We start from the raw sequence: 21,682 nt of genomic DNA, 5'->3' as shown, positions 1-21,682 counted from the left end.
GAGTAGACCACTCTTTAGTATTTGAACCAAATACACAAATCTGAGTTTTTTACTTGCTTAAGAGCTTTACTGGCCAATCACAGTCTGTCCAAGTAGAGCAGACTACTGATAACTTACATGGTTTTGAGAAGTATAAAGTTTAGGGCTTAGTTTATTTTTTGCAGCCATGGTGGGTTGGCATCAACAGTGGAAGAGGATGAGTTGGATAAGACAGTTAACGATTGGTTGGTATTCTGAAGTGTATTTGTTGAAGTGTGCCCTGTTGGCTGGCTTTCAGAAGCAAAGGCCTGTCACTGACAGGTTGGCTTGTAAAAACATAGTCATCAAGACAAGTTGTTTTTATCTGGGTTTAAAATTAGTTCTTGTTGTTCCATACCTGTACAAATGTCAGGTATTGATAAAACAATTTAAAACTGTCTAGGGGCTATTTTAGTATGGCTACGGAATAATCAGTCTTTTGCTATTGGTATATGAACTTTTTATTCTTGGTGAGATCAAGGATTGTCCAGATCTTTAACAGTGTTGTTGATTCTTCCTAAAGCTAAGGTTTGGGGTCACCTGGATTGGCTCAGTTGGTTCATCCTCTGTCTTTGGCTCAGGTCATGATCCCAGGGTCCTGGGATTGAGCGCAGTGTAGGGCTCCCTGCTCAGTGTGGAGTCTGCTTCTCCTTTTCCCTCTGCTGCTCCCCCTGCTTGTATGCTCTCTCTCTCAAATAAATAAATAAAATCTTTAAAAAATGATAATAAAAAAAAAAGATAAGGTTTGACCTTTTTCTCTTTGAAACTGAAGTCTGATTTTCAATTCCAGTGCCAGAGGAAGGGAAGCAGGCTCCCTGCTGAGCAGAGAGCCCCGATGCGGGGCTTGATCCCAGGACCCTGAGATCATGACCTGAGCCGAAGGTAGCGGCTTAACCCACTGGGCCACCCAGGCGCCCATCAGTCAACAAAACTCTTAAATATCTTTATGGTTTAGCCACTGTCCTAATGCATTTTACAACCATTAACTCACTGAATCCTCAAAACAAGCTTAATAAGTGCTATAAACCTGATTCTGCAGATGAGGAAACAGATACAAGTTAATTGTCTTGCTTGAGATAATAGCTCATGAGTGGCAGAGTTGGGAGTCAAACCCAGGCAGTCTAGCTTCTTGAGTGGATATCCTTAACCATCACTCTTCTGTGCTGCTGCTTTTTTTTTCTTTTTTCTTTTTTCTTTTCTTTCTTTTTTTTTTAAAGTAGACTCCACATCCAGTTTGGAGCCCAAACAGGGACCTGAACTCATGACCCTGAGATCAAGACCTGAGCTGAAACCAAGAGTCAGACTCTCATCTGACTGAGCCACCCAGGCTCCCCTTCCATGCTGCTTTTCATATTGTTGCATATCATATGTTCTTTATAAATTTTCATGCAACTGGGGATGCCTGGGTGATGCTCAGGTCATGATCTCGGGGTCCTGGGATTGAGTCCCATGTTGGGCTCCTCGCTCAGTAGGAGTCTGCTTCTCCCTCTCTCCCTGTCCCTACCATCCATCCCCTTTCATGGTCTCTCTCGCTCACTCTATCAAATAAATAAAATTAAAAATTTTTTTTTCATGCAACTATACCTAGTTACTCTGCAAAAATTTCTTTTAATATATTTAGTAGTCTAGGAAGACATTTTGGGAGACTGAAACATTTGGCTACATGGTCAATTTTAAATTTTATTGATTATTTGTTTCTAGAATGGACAATCTAATTTCCCCCATAAAAATGTGATAGAGGAGGTTACATTTTCAACTTACTGTGAAATTCCCAGCTTATTAATGGAGTTTTCACAGTCTTATCCAGATATTGATTATATAGCTATATAATCATTAGTAAAACTTTCTAAAGTACAAACAGATTTTGGAGATGAGATTGATTAAATGGACAAGATAAAAGGGTGTCTGGGTGGCTCAGTTAGTTCCCTTGGCTCAGGTCATGATCCTGCCATCCTGGGATCAAGTCCTACATCTGACTCCCTGCTTGGTGGGGAGTCTGCCTGTCCCTCTGTAATTCCTCTCTGCTCATGATCTCTCCCTCTCTCTCTCAAATAAATAAATAAAATATTTTTTAAAAAATGGACAAGATAGGAGAAGTCTCCTAACTTACCTCTTTTATTCTGTCCAGCCTACCTTTTCAGGGCTTTTCAGAGTTGTTTTTCTAAAATATACATCTTGCTGTTATTTTAATTAAATACTATTCTCTGTTGTCTACTACTATTATATATCTAATATTATCACCTAAACAAAGCTTCAACCTATCTTCATTCAGTCTTGTTTTATCTCTTGTAGTTACAGCATGCATCCCACTAGCCATACCCATCTATATCCTTATATCCTTAACTGTCACTCTTTTTTTTTTTTTTAAAGATTTTATTTATTTATTTGACAGACAGAGATTATAGGTAGAGAGAGAGAGGGAAGGGAAAGCAGGCTCACTGCTGAGCAGAGAGCCCGACGCGGGGCTCAATCCCAGGACCCCGAGATCATGACCTGAGCTCAAGGCAGAGGCTTTAACCCACTGAGCCACCCAGGAGCCCAGCTGTCACTCTTTGCACCACATTTATTCAGGCTTTTTCCTCTGCTTGTATCTATCAGAGAACTACTCAGGCAACACCTAACCCCAGTACCAGTACATAGCAGCACTCAGTAAACGTTGAACAAGTGAAGTCTTTCCTGTTTTTGTTCAGCAGACTAAATCACTTTTCTTTACATAAGAACATATTGTTGGGGCGCCTAGAGCCCCGTGTGGGCTCTCTGCTTAGCAGGGAGTCCACTTCCTCCCCTCTCTCTGCCCGCCTCTCTGCCTACTTGTGATCTCTCTCTCTGTCAAATAAATAAATAAAATCTTAAAAACAAACAACATACTGTTAAGTGTTATAACATGATTCTTTCTTAGATGGATTTTGGGGTGGGGTGTGGGTGAGATTATTTTCACCTCTACGTCCTCAGTATCCAACCTGAAAATGCTGAATAAGATTTTGAATGAATAATGAGAAAATAGGCTTATTTACATTTTAACTTTCAAGAACCGATTTGGGATCTTACTACTTTTGGTGGGAGGCAGTCCAAGATATATGTATGTTTGTTTGTTTTTGCTCACCTACTGCTGCTTGGTCATTTGAAAACCAGCACATGATTTCTTATTTAATACTTCTTAGCTGTAGTTTGAGAATATCCTAAACATTATCTTTTTGAGTCCCAGTGAATATTCCAGAATTTTCCTGACCTTGGATCTTAGGAATCTTCAGGAACAGAAAATGTTTAAGGCAGAGAATAGAAGCTGAACTTAAGAGTGATCAAACTGCCCCCCTTCACACCATACCTTTTATGCTGTCTGTGGAGAGACTGTTCTGTAAAGGAAGCAGTTGTGAACATCTTTATCTATTCTCTTCTCTCAAGTACCAGGAATGCATGACTGTGTAACTAGTTTAGCTGTTGTACTTCCTTAAGATTTCAGAGCTAATCAGAAAGGGTTTTATTTAGCCCTGTTTTGCTCATTCATGAATGCTGAGCTCTAGGATCAAGACAAATAGAAAAATTTTAAAAGCATATAATACAAAATAGCCAGGGAGAAGCATCTAGATTTCTATACTTATTTTTGCTACTTCAGTGCTTTCAATGTAAGAATTTTGTTCTCATTTAATTGCTGATTCTAAGTTTAAGCTCAAGTTGAGTATTTCAGTAGCACTGAGAACAGGTGATATAACTTGTCCTGTTACAGAGTGAAAAACCATTCAGTAATACAAATTTGGGCAAAATGTATTGGCAATTGGCTCCTTGGTCTTTTATTTATTTATTTATTTATTTATTTATTTATTTTTTAACTTACTGCCCTGTGTGGGACTTGATCCTACGACCATGACCCAAGCCTCAGATAGAGGCCTAACTGGTGGTGCCACCCAGGTGCCCAGCTCCTTGGTCTTTTAATGAACTCCCAGTAAAAGAGCACTTGAAATTTTTGGACCCCACTTAGCATTTTGGGAAGATTTTACTCTATTTTTAAAGTCTCTCTGGTTGGCCTGCTAAATTTAAAAGCAAATACTAAGTTTTGCTATAAATGTTATCTGGGATTCTGGTTATGTAGATAGAGCTGCAGGAAAATGGGTTACCTAAGTACCTTGGCTTATCTTTCTTGTTTATGTATGCTAAAAATTTCTGACCAAGAATTCCTTAAGGCATTTATAGGAAACATTTTTAAGAACTTTTTTTTTGTGGTATTTATAATTTGTAAAGCTTTCGTATATAGTATCATATATTGTTTGAGGTATTTTATTGTTCCAAAGTGCTGTGTTACTTTATTGTCAATTTCAGTTGTTCATTGCAAGTATATAGAAATAGTTATTTTTGTATATTATTAACACTGCATTCTGCTACCTTCCTAAACTCATATATTTGCTCTAGGAGCTTTTTTATAAATTCTTTGGAATTTTCTTCATAGATAGTTGTCATCTGTGAATAGAGATGGTTTTAGTTCTTCATTTGTAATCTGTATGTCCTTTATTTCCTTTCTTTATTGCATGGGCTAAGACCTCATTTCAGTGTTGAATAAGAGTGATAGGAGTGGACATCCTTGCATTACTTCTCAGCTCAGAGGGGGGCGCATTCAGTCTTTCACCATTAGGTGTAATGTTATCTGTAGGGTTTTGTAGATAACCTTTATCCGGTTAAAGAAATATCATATTTCTATGTTGCCGACAGGTTTGTTTTTTTTTTTAATCATGAATTAAGTGTTTACTTTTTCTTTTTTTTTTTTTTAAAGATTTTATTTATTTATTTGACAGACAGAGAACACAAGTAGACAGAGGCAGGCAGATAGAGAGGAAGGGAAGCAGGCCCCCTGCTGAGCAGAGAGCCCGATATGGGACTCGATCCCAGGACCCTGAGATCATGACCCGAGCCGAAGGCAGCTGCTTAACCCACTGAGCCACCCAGGCGCCCAAGTGTTTACTTTTTCATATGCTTTGCCTGCACCTGTTGAGATGATCCTGTGTTTTTTCTTGCTTAATCTGTTAAATTAGACATTTTACACAGTGTAAAATGATATACGGTTTTAAAATGTTGAACCAGTCTTGAATTTCTGTGATAAGACACACTTGGTCATGATTTGTTATTCTTTTTTATATATTGCTGGATTCCATTTGTAAGTACTTTGTTGAGATTTTTTATATCTTTGTTCATAAAGGATATTGGTTTGTAGTTTAATTTTTTAAAATGTGTTTGTCTGGTTTCTGTATCAGACAGATATTCTGTATCTGCTAGTCTCATAGGATGAATTGGAAATTATTTCCCCTTACTGCATTTCCTATAAGAATTTATTTAAATTAGTGTTATTGCTTCCTTAAATACTAGATAGAATTTGCCATTAATGCTGTCTGGCTCAGGAGACTTCTTTCTGTAAAGATTTAAATAAAATTAAATTTTTAAAAAGCTTTTATTTTTAAGTAATCTTTGCACCCAGTGTGGGGCTTAAACCCACAACCCTGTGATCAAGAGTCATATACTCTACCAACTGAGTCAGGTACCCCAAAATTCAGTTTCTTAATAGGTATGGGACCATTCAGGTTATATATTTCATCTTAAGTAGGTTTGGTACTTTGTGTTTTTGAATTATTTGTCTATTTCATAGAATTTGTTGAATTTTGTGAGCATAAAGTTACATATAATATTTTCTCATCGTTCTTTTAATATTGGTAGGATTAGTAGTGCTGTTACCTGTTCTGGTCTTAATACTTGTATTTATACACTCTATTTTTTATTGGTTTGACTAGGGATTTGTCAGTTTTCTTGACCTTTCAGAGATCTAGCTTCTGGTTCTATTAATGTCTCTGGTTGATTTCACGTTTTTCAATTCCAGTGAGTTCTACTTTTATCTTAATTCAGTTTTTTTCTGCTAACATTTGGTTTAATTTCTTCATTTTCTAAATTTTGTTAAGCAGAAGTTTACATCATTGAATTGAGGACATTCACCTTTTATTTTAAATTATTATTGAAGTGTCATTGAATACAATATTGTATTAGTTTCATCTGTACAAGGTAGGGATTCAACATCTATATACATTACAAAGTGATAACCACAGTAAGTCCAGCTACCATCTGTTGCTGTACAAAGTGTTACAGTATTATTAACTATATTCCCTATGTTGTACATTGTACCCCCATGTTTTATTTATTTAATTTAGTTAATTTATTAAGATTTTATTTACTCAATTGAGAGAGAGAGAGAGAGAGATCTCAAGATACACAGCAAGAGAGGGAATACAAGCAGGATAATGGGAGAGGGAGAAACAGGCTTCCTGCTGAGCAGGGAGTCCAATGTGGGGCTTGATCCCAGGACCCTGGGATCATAACTTGACTTGAAGGCAGACACTTAGTGACTGAGCCACCCTGGTGTCCCTGTCTTATTTATTTACTTATTTTATTAATTTTTTTTAAAGATTTTATTTATTTATTTGACAGGCAGAGATCACAAGTAGGCAGAGAGGCAGGCAGAGAGAGAGGAGAAAGCAGGCTCCCGGCTGAGCAGAGAGCCAGATGGGGGGCTTGATCCCAGGACCCTGGGATCATGACCTGAGCTGAAGGCAGAGGCTTTAACCCACTGAGCCACCCAGGCACCCTGTCTTATTTATTTTTAACTGGAGATTTGTTCTTTTAATCCATTTCCCTTATGTTGTCTGCTGCCTCCTTCCCTTCTGACAACCACTAGATTGTTCTTTTTCTTTATGAATCTGTTTCTCTGTTTGTTTTTTAGATTCCACATGTAAGTGAAATAATTCAGTTTTTGCCTTTCTTTGCCTGACTTATTTCACTTAGCATAATACCTTCTAGGTATTGTCCATGTTGTTGCAAATGGCAAGATTTTGTTCCTTTTTTTATAGTTGAGTAATTCTTCATTGTGTATATATATATACACCACATTTTCTTTATCCATTCATCTGTCTAAAAAGACACTTAAGTTGCTTCTGTATCTTGGCTTTTGTAAATAATGCTGCATTGAACATGGGTGTGCATATACCTTTTTGAATTAGTATTTTCATTTTCTTCAGATAAATACCCAGAAGTGGGATTGCTTGATCATATAGTAGTTCTATTTTTAATTTTTTGAGGGACCTTCATACTGCTTTCCATAGTGGCTGCACCATTTTGCATTCGACCAAGAGTGGCCAAGCGTTCCCTTTTCTCCATATCCTTACCAACACTTGTTATTTTTCTTTTTGATGTTGATCATTCTGACAGGTATGAGGTGATAATCTCTTTGTGGGCTTGATTTGCATTTCCCTGATGATTAGTGATGTTGACTCTTCATGTGTCTGTTGGCCATCTTTATGTCTTTGGAGAAATGTGTGTTCCGGGTCCTCTGCCCATTTTTTAATTGGATTGTTTGCTTTTTTTGATAATGAGTTGTGTGAGTTCTTTATTTTGGATATTACCCTTTTATACCACTTGCAAATACCTTCTGTTTGGTAGGTTACCTGTTTGTTTTGTTTCTTTCACTATGTAAAAACTTTTTAGTTTGGTGTAGCCCCATTTGCTTATTTTTGCTTTTGTTTTCCTTTCCTGAGAAGATCGATCCCCCCCAAAATATTGCTCAGACAGATGTGTAAGAGTTTACTGCCTAAGTTTTCTAGAACCTCTAGGAGTTTTAGGTTTCCATTTTTTTTTAAATTTTTAATTTTTAACATATAATGTATTATTAGCCCCAGGGGTAACAGGTATGTGAATTGTCAGGCTTACACACTTCACAGCACTCACCATAGCACATTAGGTATCCATTCTTAAAAACATTTAACTTTATATTCTCTTTGAGTTTTTTTGTAATATGGTAAAAGAAGGTGGTAATTTCATTTTTTTGCATGTAGTTGTCCAGTTTTCCAGCACCATTTTTTGAAGAGACTGTTCCTCATTGTATATTCTTGTCTTGTCAAAGATTAATTAACCATATAAGTTAAGTTTATAATTTAAACACTTATACACCATATAAGTGTGAGTTTATTTCTCGACTGTTCTGTTCTATTGATTTGTGTGTCTGCACTTGTGTTAGTACCATACTGTTTTGGTTACTATACCTTTTATTTTCGTGTAGTTTGAAATTAGGGAGTATGTGATGCTTCTGGCTTTTTTGTTCTTTCTCAAGATGGCTTGGGCTATTCAGGGTCCTTTGTGGTTTCATAGAAATTTTCAGATTATTCTAATTCTGTCAAAAGTGCCATTGGTACTTTGATAAGAATTGGGTTGAATCTGCAGATTGCTTTGGGACTATGGACGTCTTAACTGTATTCTTCCATGAGCACAGTATATATTTCCATTTGTTTGTGTCCTCTCCAGTTTCTTTCGTCAGTGTTTTTCTTATAGTTTTAAGAGTACAGGTCTTTCACCTCTTGGTTAAATTTATTCCTATGTATTTTATTGTTTTTGATACAATTGTGAATAGAATTGTTTTTCTTGGTTTCCTTTTTAAAAATTTTTAAAATTTAAATTCAATTAACATATAATGTATTATTTGTTTCAGAGATAGAGGTCAGTGATTCATCAGTCTATATGATACCCAGTGCTCTTTACATTGCTTGCCCTCCTCACTCTCCCATCACCCAGTTACCCCATCTCTCCCACTCTTTTCCCCTCCAGCAACCCTCAGTTTGTTTCCTGTGATTAAGAGTCTCTTACAGTTTGTCTCCCTCTAATAGAGTTGTCTTTTATTTTTTTCATCTCTTCACCTATGATCCTCTGTTTTGTTTTCTGAATTCCACATATCAGTGAGATCTGTGATAATTGTCTTTCTCTGATTGGCTTATTTTGCTTATTAGCATAACACCCTCTAATTCTATCCATGTCGTGTTTTTTTTTTTTTTTTTTTTAAATTTTCCATGTTGTATCTTTGGCTGAGTAGTATTCCATTGTATGTGTGTATGTATACACACACACACACACACACACATCTTTCTTATCCATTTATCTGTCGATGGACATCTGGGCTCTTTCTGTAGTTTGGCTATTGTGGACATTGCTGCTGTGAACATTGGGCTGCACATGCCCCTTCGGATCACTACATTTGTATCTTTGGGGCAAATACCAAGTAGTGTAATTGCTCTATTGTCAACCTTTTGAGGAACCTCCGTACTGTTCTCCAGAGTGGCTGCACCAGCTTGTGTTCCCACCAACACTGTAAGGGGGTTCCTCTTTCTCTTCATCCTGGCCCACATCTATTGTTTCCTGACTTGTTAATTTTATTTATTTATTTATTTATAAGAAATATTTATTTATTTGACAGAGAGAGAGGAGGAAGCAGGCTCCCTGCTGAACAGAGAGCCCGATGCAGGGCTCGATCCCAGGACCCCAGGATCATGACCTGAGCTGAAGGCAGAGGCCTTAACCCACTGAGCCACCCAGGCACCACTGACTTGTTAATTTTAGCCATTAGCCATTCTGACTGTGTGAGGTAGTATCCATTTATGGCTTTGATTTCTATTCCCTGATGCCGACTGATGTTGAGCATTTTTTCATGTGTCTGTTGGCCATTTGGATGTCTTTGCAGAAATGTCTGTTCTTGTCTTCTGATCATTTCTTAACCAGATTATTTGTTCTTTGGGTGTCGAGTTTGATAAGTTCTATTTTTTTTTTAAAGATTTTATTTATTTATTTGACAGAGATCACAAGTAGCCAAGGAAGGCAGGCAGCAGAGAGAGAGGAGGAAACAGGCTCCCCGCTGAGCAGGGAGCCCGATGCGGGGCTCTATCTCAGGATGCTGGGATCATGACCTGAGCCAAAGGCAGAGGCTTAACCCACTGAGCCACCCGGGCGCCCCAGAGTTTGATAAGTTCTTGATAGATTTTGGATACTTACCCTTTATCAAATACGTCAGTTTCCAGTATCTTCTCCTTTTGGTTTTGTTGAGTTTCTTTTGCTGTGCAAAAGCTTTTAACTTGCCAAAATCTTAATAGTTCATTTTGCCTTTGTTTCCCTTGCCTTTGGAGAACTGTCTAGCAAGAAATTGCATGCGAGGTTGAAGAGGTTGCTTCCTCTGTTCTCAAGGATTTTGATGGCTTCCTGCCTCACATTTAGGTCTTTCATCCATTTTGAATCTGTTTTGTGTATGGTGTAAGAAAATGGTCCAGCTTCATTCCTTTGCATGTGGCTGTTCAATTTTCCCAGCACCCATTTGTTGAAGAGACTCTCCCTAACATTGGATATTCTTTCTAGCTTTGTCAGAGAATAGTTGACCATAGAGTTGAGGGTCCATTTATGGTTTCTCTGTTATGTTCCATTGATCTTTCTGTCTCTTTTTGTGCCACTACCATATTGTCTTGATTACAGCTTTGTAATATGGTTTAAAATCTGTGATTGTGATGCCACCAGCTTTGGTTTTCTTTTTCAACATTCCTGTGGCCATTTGGGGTCATTCCTTTGGCCATTTGGGGTCTTTTCTGGTTCCATACAAATTTTAGGATTATTTGTTCCACTGCTGTGAGAAAAGTTGATGGTATTTTGATAGGGATTACATTGAATGTATAGATTGCTCTACGTAGCAAATAACAATATTTGTTCTTCCAATCCATGAGCATGGAATCGTTTTCCATTTTCTTAGTTTCTTTTCTGACAGTTCATTAGCATATAGAACTGTAACTGATTTGTGTGTATTAATTTTATATTGCAACTTTACTGAATTGATTCTGATGGGTTTTTTTGGTGGAGTCTTTAGGGTTTTCTGTATATGGTATCATGTAATCTGCAAATAACGACAGTTTTACTTATTCTTTCCCAATTTGGATGTCCTCGCCTTCTTCCTTTATCCTTCCCTCCCCCCTCTTTCCCTTTGTCCCTTTCTCTCTCTCTCTCTCTCTTTTTTTTTTTTAAGATTTTATTTATTTGTCACAGAGAGAGAGCGCAAGCCAGTGAGCCCGAGAACAAGCAGGGGTAGCAGCAGGTGGAGGAAAAAGCAGGCTCCCCTCTGAGCAAGAAGCCCAATGTAGAACTCAATCTCGGGACCCTGGGATTATGACCCGAGCCAGGCATCTCTCTCTTTTCCTTTTCCTTTTCCTTTCCTTTTCCCTTTCCTATTGATGTGGATACAACCTCCAATACTATGTTGAATAAAAGTGTCAAGAGTGGGCATTCTTTTCTTGTTTCTCATCCTAGAGGAAAAGTTTACAGCTTTTCAGAATTAACTATGATGTTACCTGTGGCTTTGTTACATATGGCCTTTATTATGTTGTGATGTGTTCTCTTTCTACTTACTTGGTTAAGAGTTTTTATCATAAATGGGTGTTGAATTTCATGAAATGCTTTTTCTGCATCTTTTGAAATGAATATATCATTTGTCCTTCATTTTGTTAATGTGTATCCTTGTTGCTTGATTTGCAGATTTTTTTTTTTTAAAGATTTTATTTATTTGACAGACAGAGGTCACAAGCAGGCAGAAAGGCAGGCAGAGAGAGGGAGAGGAGGAAGCAGGCTCCCTGCAGAGCAGAGAGCCCAATGCGGGACTCGATCACAGGACCCTGAGATCTTGACCTGAGCCGAAAGCAGCGGCTTAACCCACCGAGCCACCCAGGCGCCCCGATTTGCAGATTTTTAACCATCCTTACATCCCCCCAATAAATTCACATTGATCATGATGTATATGATCCTTTCAATGTATTGTTGAATTTGCTTTGCTAACATTTTATTGCAGGTCTTTGCATCTGTGTTTGTGAGGGATATTGACCTATAATTTTCTCTCTTTTTTTGTGCTGTCTCTGTCTGGTTTTGGTATTGGGATAATTCAGGCTTTGTAGAATGTATTTGGAAGCTTTCCTTCTATTTTTGGAATAGTTTGAAGAGAGTAGGTATTAACTCTAAAATGCTTGGTAGAATTTGCCTGTGAATCTACCTGGTTCTAGACATTTATTTTTTGGTAATTTTTTGATAACTGATTCAATTTCATTACTAGTAATGGTCTGTTCACATTTTTTCTTTCTTTAAAAGGTTTTATTTATTTATTTGACAGAGAGAGAGAGAGAGAGAGCACAAGTAGAGGAAGCAGCAGGCAGAGGGAGAAGCAGGCTTCCCATCAAGCAGGAAGCCCAATGCAGGGCTCAATCCCAGGACCCTGGGATCATGACCTGAGCTGAAGGTTGCCACTTAATAACAACTGAGCCACCCACATGCCCCTGTTCAGATTTTCTATTTCTTCCTGATTTAGTTTTGGAAGATTGTATGTTTCTAGGAGTTTATCCATTCCTTTTAGGTTCCCCAGTTTGTTGGCATATAATTATTTATAGTGGTCTCTTAAGATTGGCTTTCTGGGGGGTGCCTGGGTGGCTCAGTAGGTTTACCCTCTGCCTTAGGCTCAGGTCATGATCTCAGGGTCCTGGGATCGAGCCCCGCATCAGGCTCTCTGTTCAGTGGAGTGCCTGCTTCCCTTCCTCTCTCTCTGCCTGCCTCTCTGTCTACTTGTGATTTATGTCTGTCAAATAAATAAATAAAATCTTAAAAAAAAAAAGATTGGCTTTCTGTGGTATTGGTTATAACTTCCCTTTCATTTCCGAATTTATTTGTGCCTTTTCTCTTTTAGATGCATCTGGCTAGAAGTTTATCAATTGTGTTCATCTTTTCAAAGAATAAGCTCTTAGTTTCATTGGTCTTTTTTTTTTTTTTTTTTTTAAGATTTTATTTATTTGACAGAGAGAGATCACAAGTAGGCAGAGAGGCCGGCAGAGAGAGAGGAGGAAGCAGGCTCTCGGCCAAGCAGAGAGCCTGATGCGGGACTTGATCCCAGGACCGCCCTTCATTGGTCTTTTTTATTGTTTTTTTTAGTCTGTATTTTACTTTCTTGCACTCTGATCTTTATTATTTCCTTCCTTTTACTAACCTCGGGTTTGTTTATTCTTCTGTTTCTAGTTCCATTAGGTGGAAGTTTAGATTGTTTATTTGAGATTTTTCTTGCTTCTTGAGATAAGTCTGTATTGCTATAAACTTCTCTCTTAGAACTGTTTTTGCTGTGTCTTTTTACCCATCCTAGTGGATTTGAAGTAGTATCTCATTATTCGTTTGATATGCATTTCCCTGAGGCTAATGATGTTGAGCATCTTTTCTTGTGCTTATTGGCCATTTGTTTATCTTTTCTGGGAAATGTTTATTCACAAGCTTTGCCTGTTTTTTTCAGTTGAGTTACAGGGTCCCCTTGTTCTTTGAAAGTAGAATGCTCCTAAGAAAACTTTTATAAGGGGTGCCTAGGTGGCTCAGTCACTTCTTCAGCTCAGATCATGATGTCAGGGTCCTGGGATCAGGCTCCACATCAGGCTTCCCTACTAAGAGGGGAGCCTGCTTCCCGCTCTCCCTCTGCTGCTCCCCTGCTTGTGTACTCTGTCAAATAATAAATAAAATCTTTTTTTTTTTTTAAGATTTTATTTATTTATTTGAATGAAGAAATCACAGGTAGGCAGAGAGGCAGACAGAGAGAGAGGGAAGCAGGCTCCCTGCTGAGCAGAGAGCCTGATGCAGGGCTTGATCCCAGGACCCTGAGATCATGACCTGGGCCGAAGGCAGAGGCTTTAACCCACTGAGCCACCCAGGCACCCTATAATAATAAATAAAATCTTAAGAAAAAACTTTATAAGCCAAATTGTTTGGCTTATAAAAAATTTGAGTGTTCCTCAACCCCAAACATAACTTGTTAGGCTTTTCTAATACCTTAGGGCTTATCTTGTTAACAGATACACAACGAAATCCAGGTAAAGCTCAGATGCTCAAAGACACAGTTCAAAGCTATGGTGGTGAGTTGCCAAAGGAGCTTGGCAGTGCTAAATTTGTTGCTCAGGATGTATGTCACTACTTCTATTAACAGCTTGCTGCAAAACAAACATTAAATTCCATTTTCACTTTTGTGTTTCTTTCACAGAAGTGAAAATCCTCTTCAATACATTTTTTTTTCTGTTAGTGACAACAGGTACTAATGTTCTTTTATGAAAGAAAAGTGGTGTGATCTGAACTTCTGGAAAAGCAAAGGATACCTGTATTCCTCTTTATTGTTTAGTTGTAAACATTCTTTTTCTTCAGATTTAAATTTTTTTTTTAAAAAGGATTTATTTATTTATTAGAGAAAGAGAGAGAACAAGAAAGGGAATGTAGCAGAGGGAGTAGGATTGGGAGAAAAAGGCTTCCTGCTGAGCAGGGAACCTGATGCAGGGCTTGATACCAGACCCTGGGATCATGACTTGAGTGGAAGGCAGATGCTTAATGACTTAATGCCTCTGATTTAAATATTTTTAAAGAGAGAGGGTGAGCCAGTGCAGGGCCAGGTTGTAGGGCGGGTGGCAGAAGGAGAAAGAGTCTCAAGCAGACCCCTGTTGAGTGCGCGGCCAGATGCAAGGCTCAAGCCCATGAGCCTGAGATCGTGAACTGAGGCGAAATCAAGAGTCGGATGCTTAGCTGACTGTGCCACCCAGGCGCCTCTAATTATAAACATTCCTTGCATATTCCAGATACGTATTCCTTACCAGAAAAATAATTCGAACATATTTTTTTTCATTTTGTGGGTGGTTTTTTTTCCCCCGTTTTCTTTATGGTGTGTGTCTTTTGTTCCTTCTCATATTCCTATATCAATGTATGTTACACCTTTTTGTAGTTGTCCCACAGTCCTTGGATATTCTGTTTTTTTTTTTTCTTCTTCAGTCTTTGATCTCTCTGCTTTTCAGTTTTCATGAATTCTTTTGGTATAACCTCTAGCCCAGAGATTCTTTCCTCAGCTGTATCCTGTCTTAATAAGCTCATCATAGGCATTCTTCATTTTTGTTACAGTGTTTTTTAATCTCTAGCATTTCTCTTTAGTTCTTTCTTACGACTTCCAACTCTCCGCTTACATTGGCTTACATTGGCTGTCTGTTTTTGTATGCTACCTACCTAATTCATTAATATCAACTTTAGAATATTAATCAGAGTTTTAAATTCCCAGTCTGATAATTCCAAAATATGTGCCATATTTTTGGTTGTGATAATTATTCTATTTATTTCTTATGTCTCTTTCTTGTATGCCTTGTGGTTTTTTTTTTGATAGCTGGATATGATATACCCGGATATAAGGAACTCTGTAAATAGGTCTTAGTAATACGTTGGTAAGGTGTTAGGGGAGAGGAGAGCATTCTCTACTCCTGTGTTTAGGGCACAGTCTTTCAGTGAGCCTTTTTTGCCTCTGGATTGTGAACTTACCACAAGAGTTTTTCAGTCTCTTTCTCTTTTTTCTTCTTGTCCAAATTTGTTCTTTTTCAAGACTGTTTGGACTATTCTGGGTCCCCTGAATTACCACCTTACATGAATTTTAGTACCAGCTTTTCCCTTTCTATAAGGAAGGAAGCTGGAAATTTCCGTTAAATCATGTTGAATCTGAAGATCAATTTGCGGAGGATTGCTATCTTAATAGTATTAAGTCTTGCAGTTCATGAATACACAGTTTCTTTCCATTTGTTTGGGTCTTTAATTTCTTTCAACAGTGTTTTGTATTTTACAGAGTATAGGTTTTGTGCCACTTTTGTTAAGTTTTTTTTAAAGTATTGTTTTGATGCTATTGTATATAGTATTTTCTTCATTTCAGTTTATTTAGAATTATAATTGATACTGATCTATTGATCTTGTATCTTTCAACCTTGCTGAACTTGTTAACTTGTTCTAATAACTTTGAGTGGATTTGTTTGAATTTTTCTTTTAAAGATTTTATTTATTTATTTATTTGAGAGAGAATGAGTGAGAGAGAGCATGAGAGAGGAGAAGGTCAGAGGGAGAAGCAGACTCCCCCAGGAGCTGTGAGCCCTATGCGGGACTCTATCCTGGAAGTCCGGGATCATGACCTGATTGGAAGGCGTTTTGCTCAACCAACTGAGCCACCCAGGCGCCCTGTTTGAATGTTTTATATACAAGATCACGTCATCTGCAAATACATATAACTTTACTTTCTTTCCGACCAAGATGCCTTTTGTTTCATTCCCTTGCTCAGTTGTCTTAGTATCTTCAGTGTAGTTTTGAACAGAAGTACAGAAGAGAACAGACATCCATGTTTTGTTACTGAAATTAGGAGAAAAGCATTCAGTCTTTCACTGTTAAGTATGTTAGGTTTTCTTTTTTTTTTTTTTTTTAAGATTTTATTTATTTGACAGAGATCACAAGTGGGCAGAGAGGCAGGCATAGAGAGAGTGAGAGAAGGAAGCAGGCTCCCTGCTGAGCAGAGAGCCCTACGTGGGACTCGATCCCAGGACCCTGAGATCATGACCCGAGCCGAAGGCAGTGGCTTAACCCACTGAGCCACCCAGGTGCCCTGTTAGTTAGGGTTTTTAAAATCAATATTCTTCATTAAATTGAGGAATTTACCTTGTATTCCCTTTTTGGGTATTTTAAATCATGAAGGGGTATTCAGTTTTTTAGTTATTCTCTTGTGATTGTCCTGGGGACTACAATCAACATCTTGTAACTATAGTAGATTACTTAATACCATCTTAATTTCAATAGTATACAAAAATTTTGCTTCTGGGCTTAAAGTTGGCTAACAGAACGTGAAAAGATGTTCAGCATCACTAATCATCAGGGAAATGCAAACCAAAACCACAATGAGATATCATATCACCTCACCCCTGTCAAAATGACTAAAATCAAAGACACAAGAAAGAACAAGTGTTGGAGAGGTTATGGAGAAAAAGGAATCTTTGTGCACTGTTGATGGGAATGCAAACTGGTGCAGCCACTATGGAAAACACTATGGAGGTTCCTTAAAAAATTAAAAATGGGGCACCTGGGTGGCTCTGTTGGTTAGGCCTCTGTCTGCCTTTTGGCTCAGGTCATGGTCTCAAGGTCCTGGGATTGAGCCCCAAGTAGCAGAGAGCCTACTTCTCCCTCTCCCCCTGCTTGTGCTCTCTCTCTCTGTCAAATAAATTAAAAAATCTTTTTTTTTTTTCTTTAAGATTTTATTTGTTTGACAGAGAGAGATACAGTGAGTGAGGGAACACAAGCAGGGAGTGAAAGGAGAAGCAAGCTCCCTGCCGAGCAGGGAACTAGATATGGGATTTGATCCCAGGATCCTGGGATCATGACCTGAGCCAAAGGCAGATGATTAACGACTGAGCCGCCCAGGTGCCCCAAATACATTCTATTTTATCACCATATGCTCCTGTAATTCCACCCCTGGGTATTTACCCAAAGACTATGAGAACACTAACTCAGAAAAAAATATATACCCCTGGGTTTATTGCAGTATTATTTAAACAGTAGCCATATGTGGAAGGAACCCATGTGTCCATGCAAGATGAATGGATATTAGAGAGTATGGGATGTGGTGCTTGGGTGGCTCAGTTGTTTAAGCATCTGCCTTTGGCTCAGGTCATGATCCCAGGGTCCTCCCTGCTCAGCGGGGAGCCTGCTTCTCCCTCCCTCTGCCTTTCTTTCCAGCGTGCTCTCTCTCTCTCTTCCAAAGAAAGAAATAAAAATCTTTTAAAAAGAGAGAGAATTTGTGTATATACATATACATGTGCACAAAAAAAGAATGTGGGGTATGTGCACACACACGATGGAATATTACTTAAACTTAAGAAAGAATGAAACTTTCCATTTGTAACAACATGGATTGATCTAGAGGGTATAATGCTAAGTTAAATAAGTCAAAGAAGGACAAATACTATGTGATTTAACCCATATGAGGAATTTAAGAAACAAAGTAGGCTTTTAAATATAGAGAACAAACGTGGTTACCTGAGGTGGGCGTGGCTGGGTGAAATAAGGTGAAGGGAATTAAGAGTATATATACTTCTTGTGATGTGCATTGCGTAATATATAGAATTGTTGAATCATTGTGTTATATATATGAAACTAATATAACACTGTATGTTAATTATACTGGAATTAAAAAATAAAAATTTGAAAATTTTGCTTCTCTGATCTGATCCCTTCCCTTTAGCCACACAAATTATAGCTTGATACATTATGTGCCCATCAACAGATTTATAATTATTACAATTTGTAATTGTCTTTTAAATCAGATAGAAAAAGTTATAAACCAAAAATATTTATAATGTATGCTCATTATGAGTTCTTTGTTTTCATTTGTCTAGTAATGTCTTAATTCACCTTCATTTTTTGAGGAATAATTTTACTGGATATGGAAATTTTGGTTGATAAATTTTGTTCTTTTGGCACTGTTTTCTGGCTTCTGATTAGAAGTTATCTATCTTATTGAGGATACCTTGTGCATGATTGATTGTGTCGCTTGCTTTCAAGATAGTATTTGGCTTTCAGCAGTTTATTTATGATATATATATATATATATATATATATATATATATATATATATATATGTGAATCTCTTCGAGTTTAGTCTCCTGGTAGTTGTTGAACTTCTTGTTTATGAGGCTTAATATCTTTCATTAAAATTTGGATGTTTGGGGTCTTTATTTTGCCTGATTTTGGGGGCTGGGATTCCCAGTAATGCATATATTGGTTTCTGAGTCGTAGAGTTTTATTTCTTTAGATGGAGTAATCTAAATTGACCTACCTTCAGTTTCACAGATTCTTTTTTCATCTTATTCAGAGCTACTGTTCAGCCATCTATCTTTTTGTTGTTGTTATTGTACTCTTGCACCCCACAAAATCTTATTTTTCTTTTTCCTCAAAAAACTGTTCAGTTTAATTTTTGTAATTTCTCTTTATTGATTTTCACAGTGTGCTGAAATATCTTTTTTCTCATACTTCCTTAGTTCTTTAGCCATGGTTTCCTTTAATTCTTTAAACATTTAATTCAGCTGATTTAAGGGCTTCTCTGGTAAGTTCAGTATCTGGGCTTCCAGTTTCTTTTCCTTTTTTCTTTTCTTTTCTTTTTTTCTTTCCTTTTTTTTTTTTTTTTTTTTTAAGATTTTCATTTATTTATTCGACAGAGACACAAGGGGAGAGGGAACATAAGCAAGGACAGTGGGAGAGGGAACAGTGGGCTTCCAGTTTCTGTTGATTGGGTTTTTAATCCTTTTGTATGGGCCATAGTTTGTAAGGTGTTTTTTTTTTTTTTTTCCTCCCGTGTTCTATAGTAGTGTGTTGAAAACTAGATAGATATTTAAGTAATAAAATGAGGCAACAAGAATTTTTTTATTGCTGTTTATTGTTACTGTTTCCTTGCTTAATTAGTTTTCTGACCTGATTCTGTTTTGTCTATATTCTTGTTCTGCCTGTAAAGTCTCCACTTAGTTAGCTAAGTGATGAGCTAATGATTGAACAGCGATTTCCTTAGTTTGATTTGATTTCCTGGAACCAACAAGTTCCCTGGGCATTGTAGAGCAGCTGTGTGTGCATGTTGAAGCATGCCTTAACACTCACCTAGGCAGTTTTGAACTCTGCCTTAGCCTTTAGTTCCTCCTTGTGCAGATCCTTCAGGTTCAGGCAAAGATAATAGTTTTGGACCTTCTAATGAATTCTTAGGACTTTACTGAGCATGTGTATAGCCTGGGCATATGCATAGCACTGCATATGAGCCCAGTCTTCTAGATTCTTAGGAATTTGTTAGAATTTTTCAAAGCCCTTATTAAATTTTTTGGTTAGTCTGTTGTTCAACCTAATAGGCAGCTTTGAAGTTCCGTATTTGTCTATCATTGTTGTCAACAAACACACTCAAGAAAATTATTTTCACGCCATCCAAGCTACAGATCAGGTCAAATATAGACAACCTTGCAAGTGAATTTTTCTAGAGAACCATTAAAAAGGTCAGATAAGTAACAATTCTTGGAGATTAAGGCTTTGAAGAAATTTCAGCACATTGTGGCTGCTTGTCTTCACTTTGAATGTAATTTGTTAGTTTTAAGGTTACCATAGCTCTGGAAGGCAGGCACGGGACTAGGGCAAGTTAAAACACCACAGTGTTCACTATTCTTATTGAGGGTCAGCTCTTTTTCTTAAATAGATGCTCTTTGAATTCCTAGAAACCTTTGGTTATTTTCTACATTCTGAAAATTCATTCTTAAAATTCTTGCCAATTTTCTCATTGCTTTTATTGAAGAAAGAAATTTTGTGTCTTGACATGCTATGTTGGTTTTAACTTATTTACTCCTAGCTTGTCTTTTCTGTCTCTTCCGCAGGCTCTTCTAGTATACTGTTAGATGAGGATCTTTTGGGGTTTTTCATATTTGAAGTATGGGATACTGCCAAGGACAGTCACTTCAGTTATTTATAATAGCAAAAGACTGAAAACAACCTTAAGTGTTTCAAAATATAGAAGTCGTTTTTTTAAATGATTTGTCTATATATTCACATAATGGAACATTACATAGTCACTAACAGCTATGTATTCAGAGACTGTTTTGTAGGAAAATGTATGATTATAGACAGGAGAAGAGTATAAAATGCAGTATATTTGAGTTTTTGAAAATAAGTTTTATAAGGAAATAAATGTGTACACCAAAAAAAAAAAAAAACTGCTGGAAGGAGCTGTATCAAAATAGTAGAGAAAGACAGTCTTTCAGAGAAAGACAGTTATCATACAATCTCACTGATATGTGGAATTTGAGAAACAAGACAGATGATAATAGGCGAAGAGAGGGAAAAAATGAAATAAGACAAAACCAGAGGGAGACAAATCGTAAGACTATCTCAGGAAACAAACTGAAGGTTACTGGAGGGGAGGAGGGTGGGAGAGGTGGTGTGGTTGGGTGAGGGACATTGGGGAGGGTATGTGTTAAGGTGAGCACTATGTATTGTGTAAGACTAATGAATCACAGGTCTGTACCCCTGAAACAAATAATATATTTATGTTAATATATGTATTATATATAATACAGATGATATATATTATATTAATATATATGATATATTAATATATATATTTATGTTAATAAAGGATAATACATGATCAAAAATGGTAGCTTTTATTATTTCTGGGTGGTAGTTAGGTGAGTTAAAAATTATCTTTGTTCTATATTATGTACCCCATAAGGTGGTGGTAATTATTTTTGTGATGAAGTACAGTAAAATTAGTGTGACACACCTATACCTATACTGTTTTTCACTCATATGAGTTTAATTAAAAATTGTATGGCTTTTGAATTTTGGTGATTAACAAAAGCTCATATAAATATTTGAGGAGATGCTTTAAGAATGTGCTAATAATAACTCTGACATTGGGGCTAACAAAATACATATGAGCAGTTGTTAATCCTAAGAATCTACTCTGTAGAAAGGAGTTTTTTTTCACTGGGATATAATAAGGTGAATTATTAGGCAGATGAAAAACCTGTAGTCTGATTTATTAGCATTTCATTTTTTCTCTTTTCAGGCGCATATTAAATTTCCTATTGACTACCCATATTCACCACCTACCTTCAGATTCTTGACCAAAATGTGGCACCCCAACATTTATGAGGTAAGAGACATATGATGTGAATTTCTCTGAAGATAACACTTTTTAGATACAGTCCTTTAAAATAACCTTTATATCTCCATATGCTGTGGTTAGTCTGTAGCCACAAGGGAGTGTTCATGGTTCCCCACTTTTAGTAATCCCTAGTTTAATTATTCAAAATTGAGGGTAGTTTTATTTTACCAGTGTATGTTATATTTAACAATACAGTTTTAAACCTTTGTTCCTTATTGCTAAGATTATAAAGCCTATGTGTTAAAACTTGCATTTAAAAAAATTAGTATATAAAGTCATACAGATTAATTTGTGTACCTA

The 21,682-nt window shown here is 37.1% G+C and overlaps 1 protein-coding gene across 1 annotated transcript in view; it reads left to right on the top strand.

The window, feature by feature from the left end:
* UBE2R2 (ubiquitin conjugating enzyme E2 R2) overlaps positions 1–21,682 on the top strand; it is a 117,950-nt gene that overhangs the window by 63,245 nt on the left and 33,023 nt on the right. The window contains exon 2 of the mRNA XM_059411488.1: positions 21,284–21,370. Coding sequence (XP_059267471.1) covers positions 21,284–21,370 — 87 coding nt within the window. The remainder of the gene's footprint in view (positions 1–21,283; positions 21,371–21,682) is intronic.

Source organism: Mustela nigripes, chromosome 9, assembly GCF_022355385.1.
Source record: "Mustela nigripes isolate SB6536 chromosome 9, MUSNIG.SB6536, whole genome shotgun sequence".
NCBI classification, from domain to species: Eukaryota; Metazoa; Chordata; class Mammalia; order Carnivora; family Mustelidae; genus Mustela; species Mustela nigripes.
This window is presented reverse-complemented; position numbering and strand designations above follow the sequence as displayed.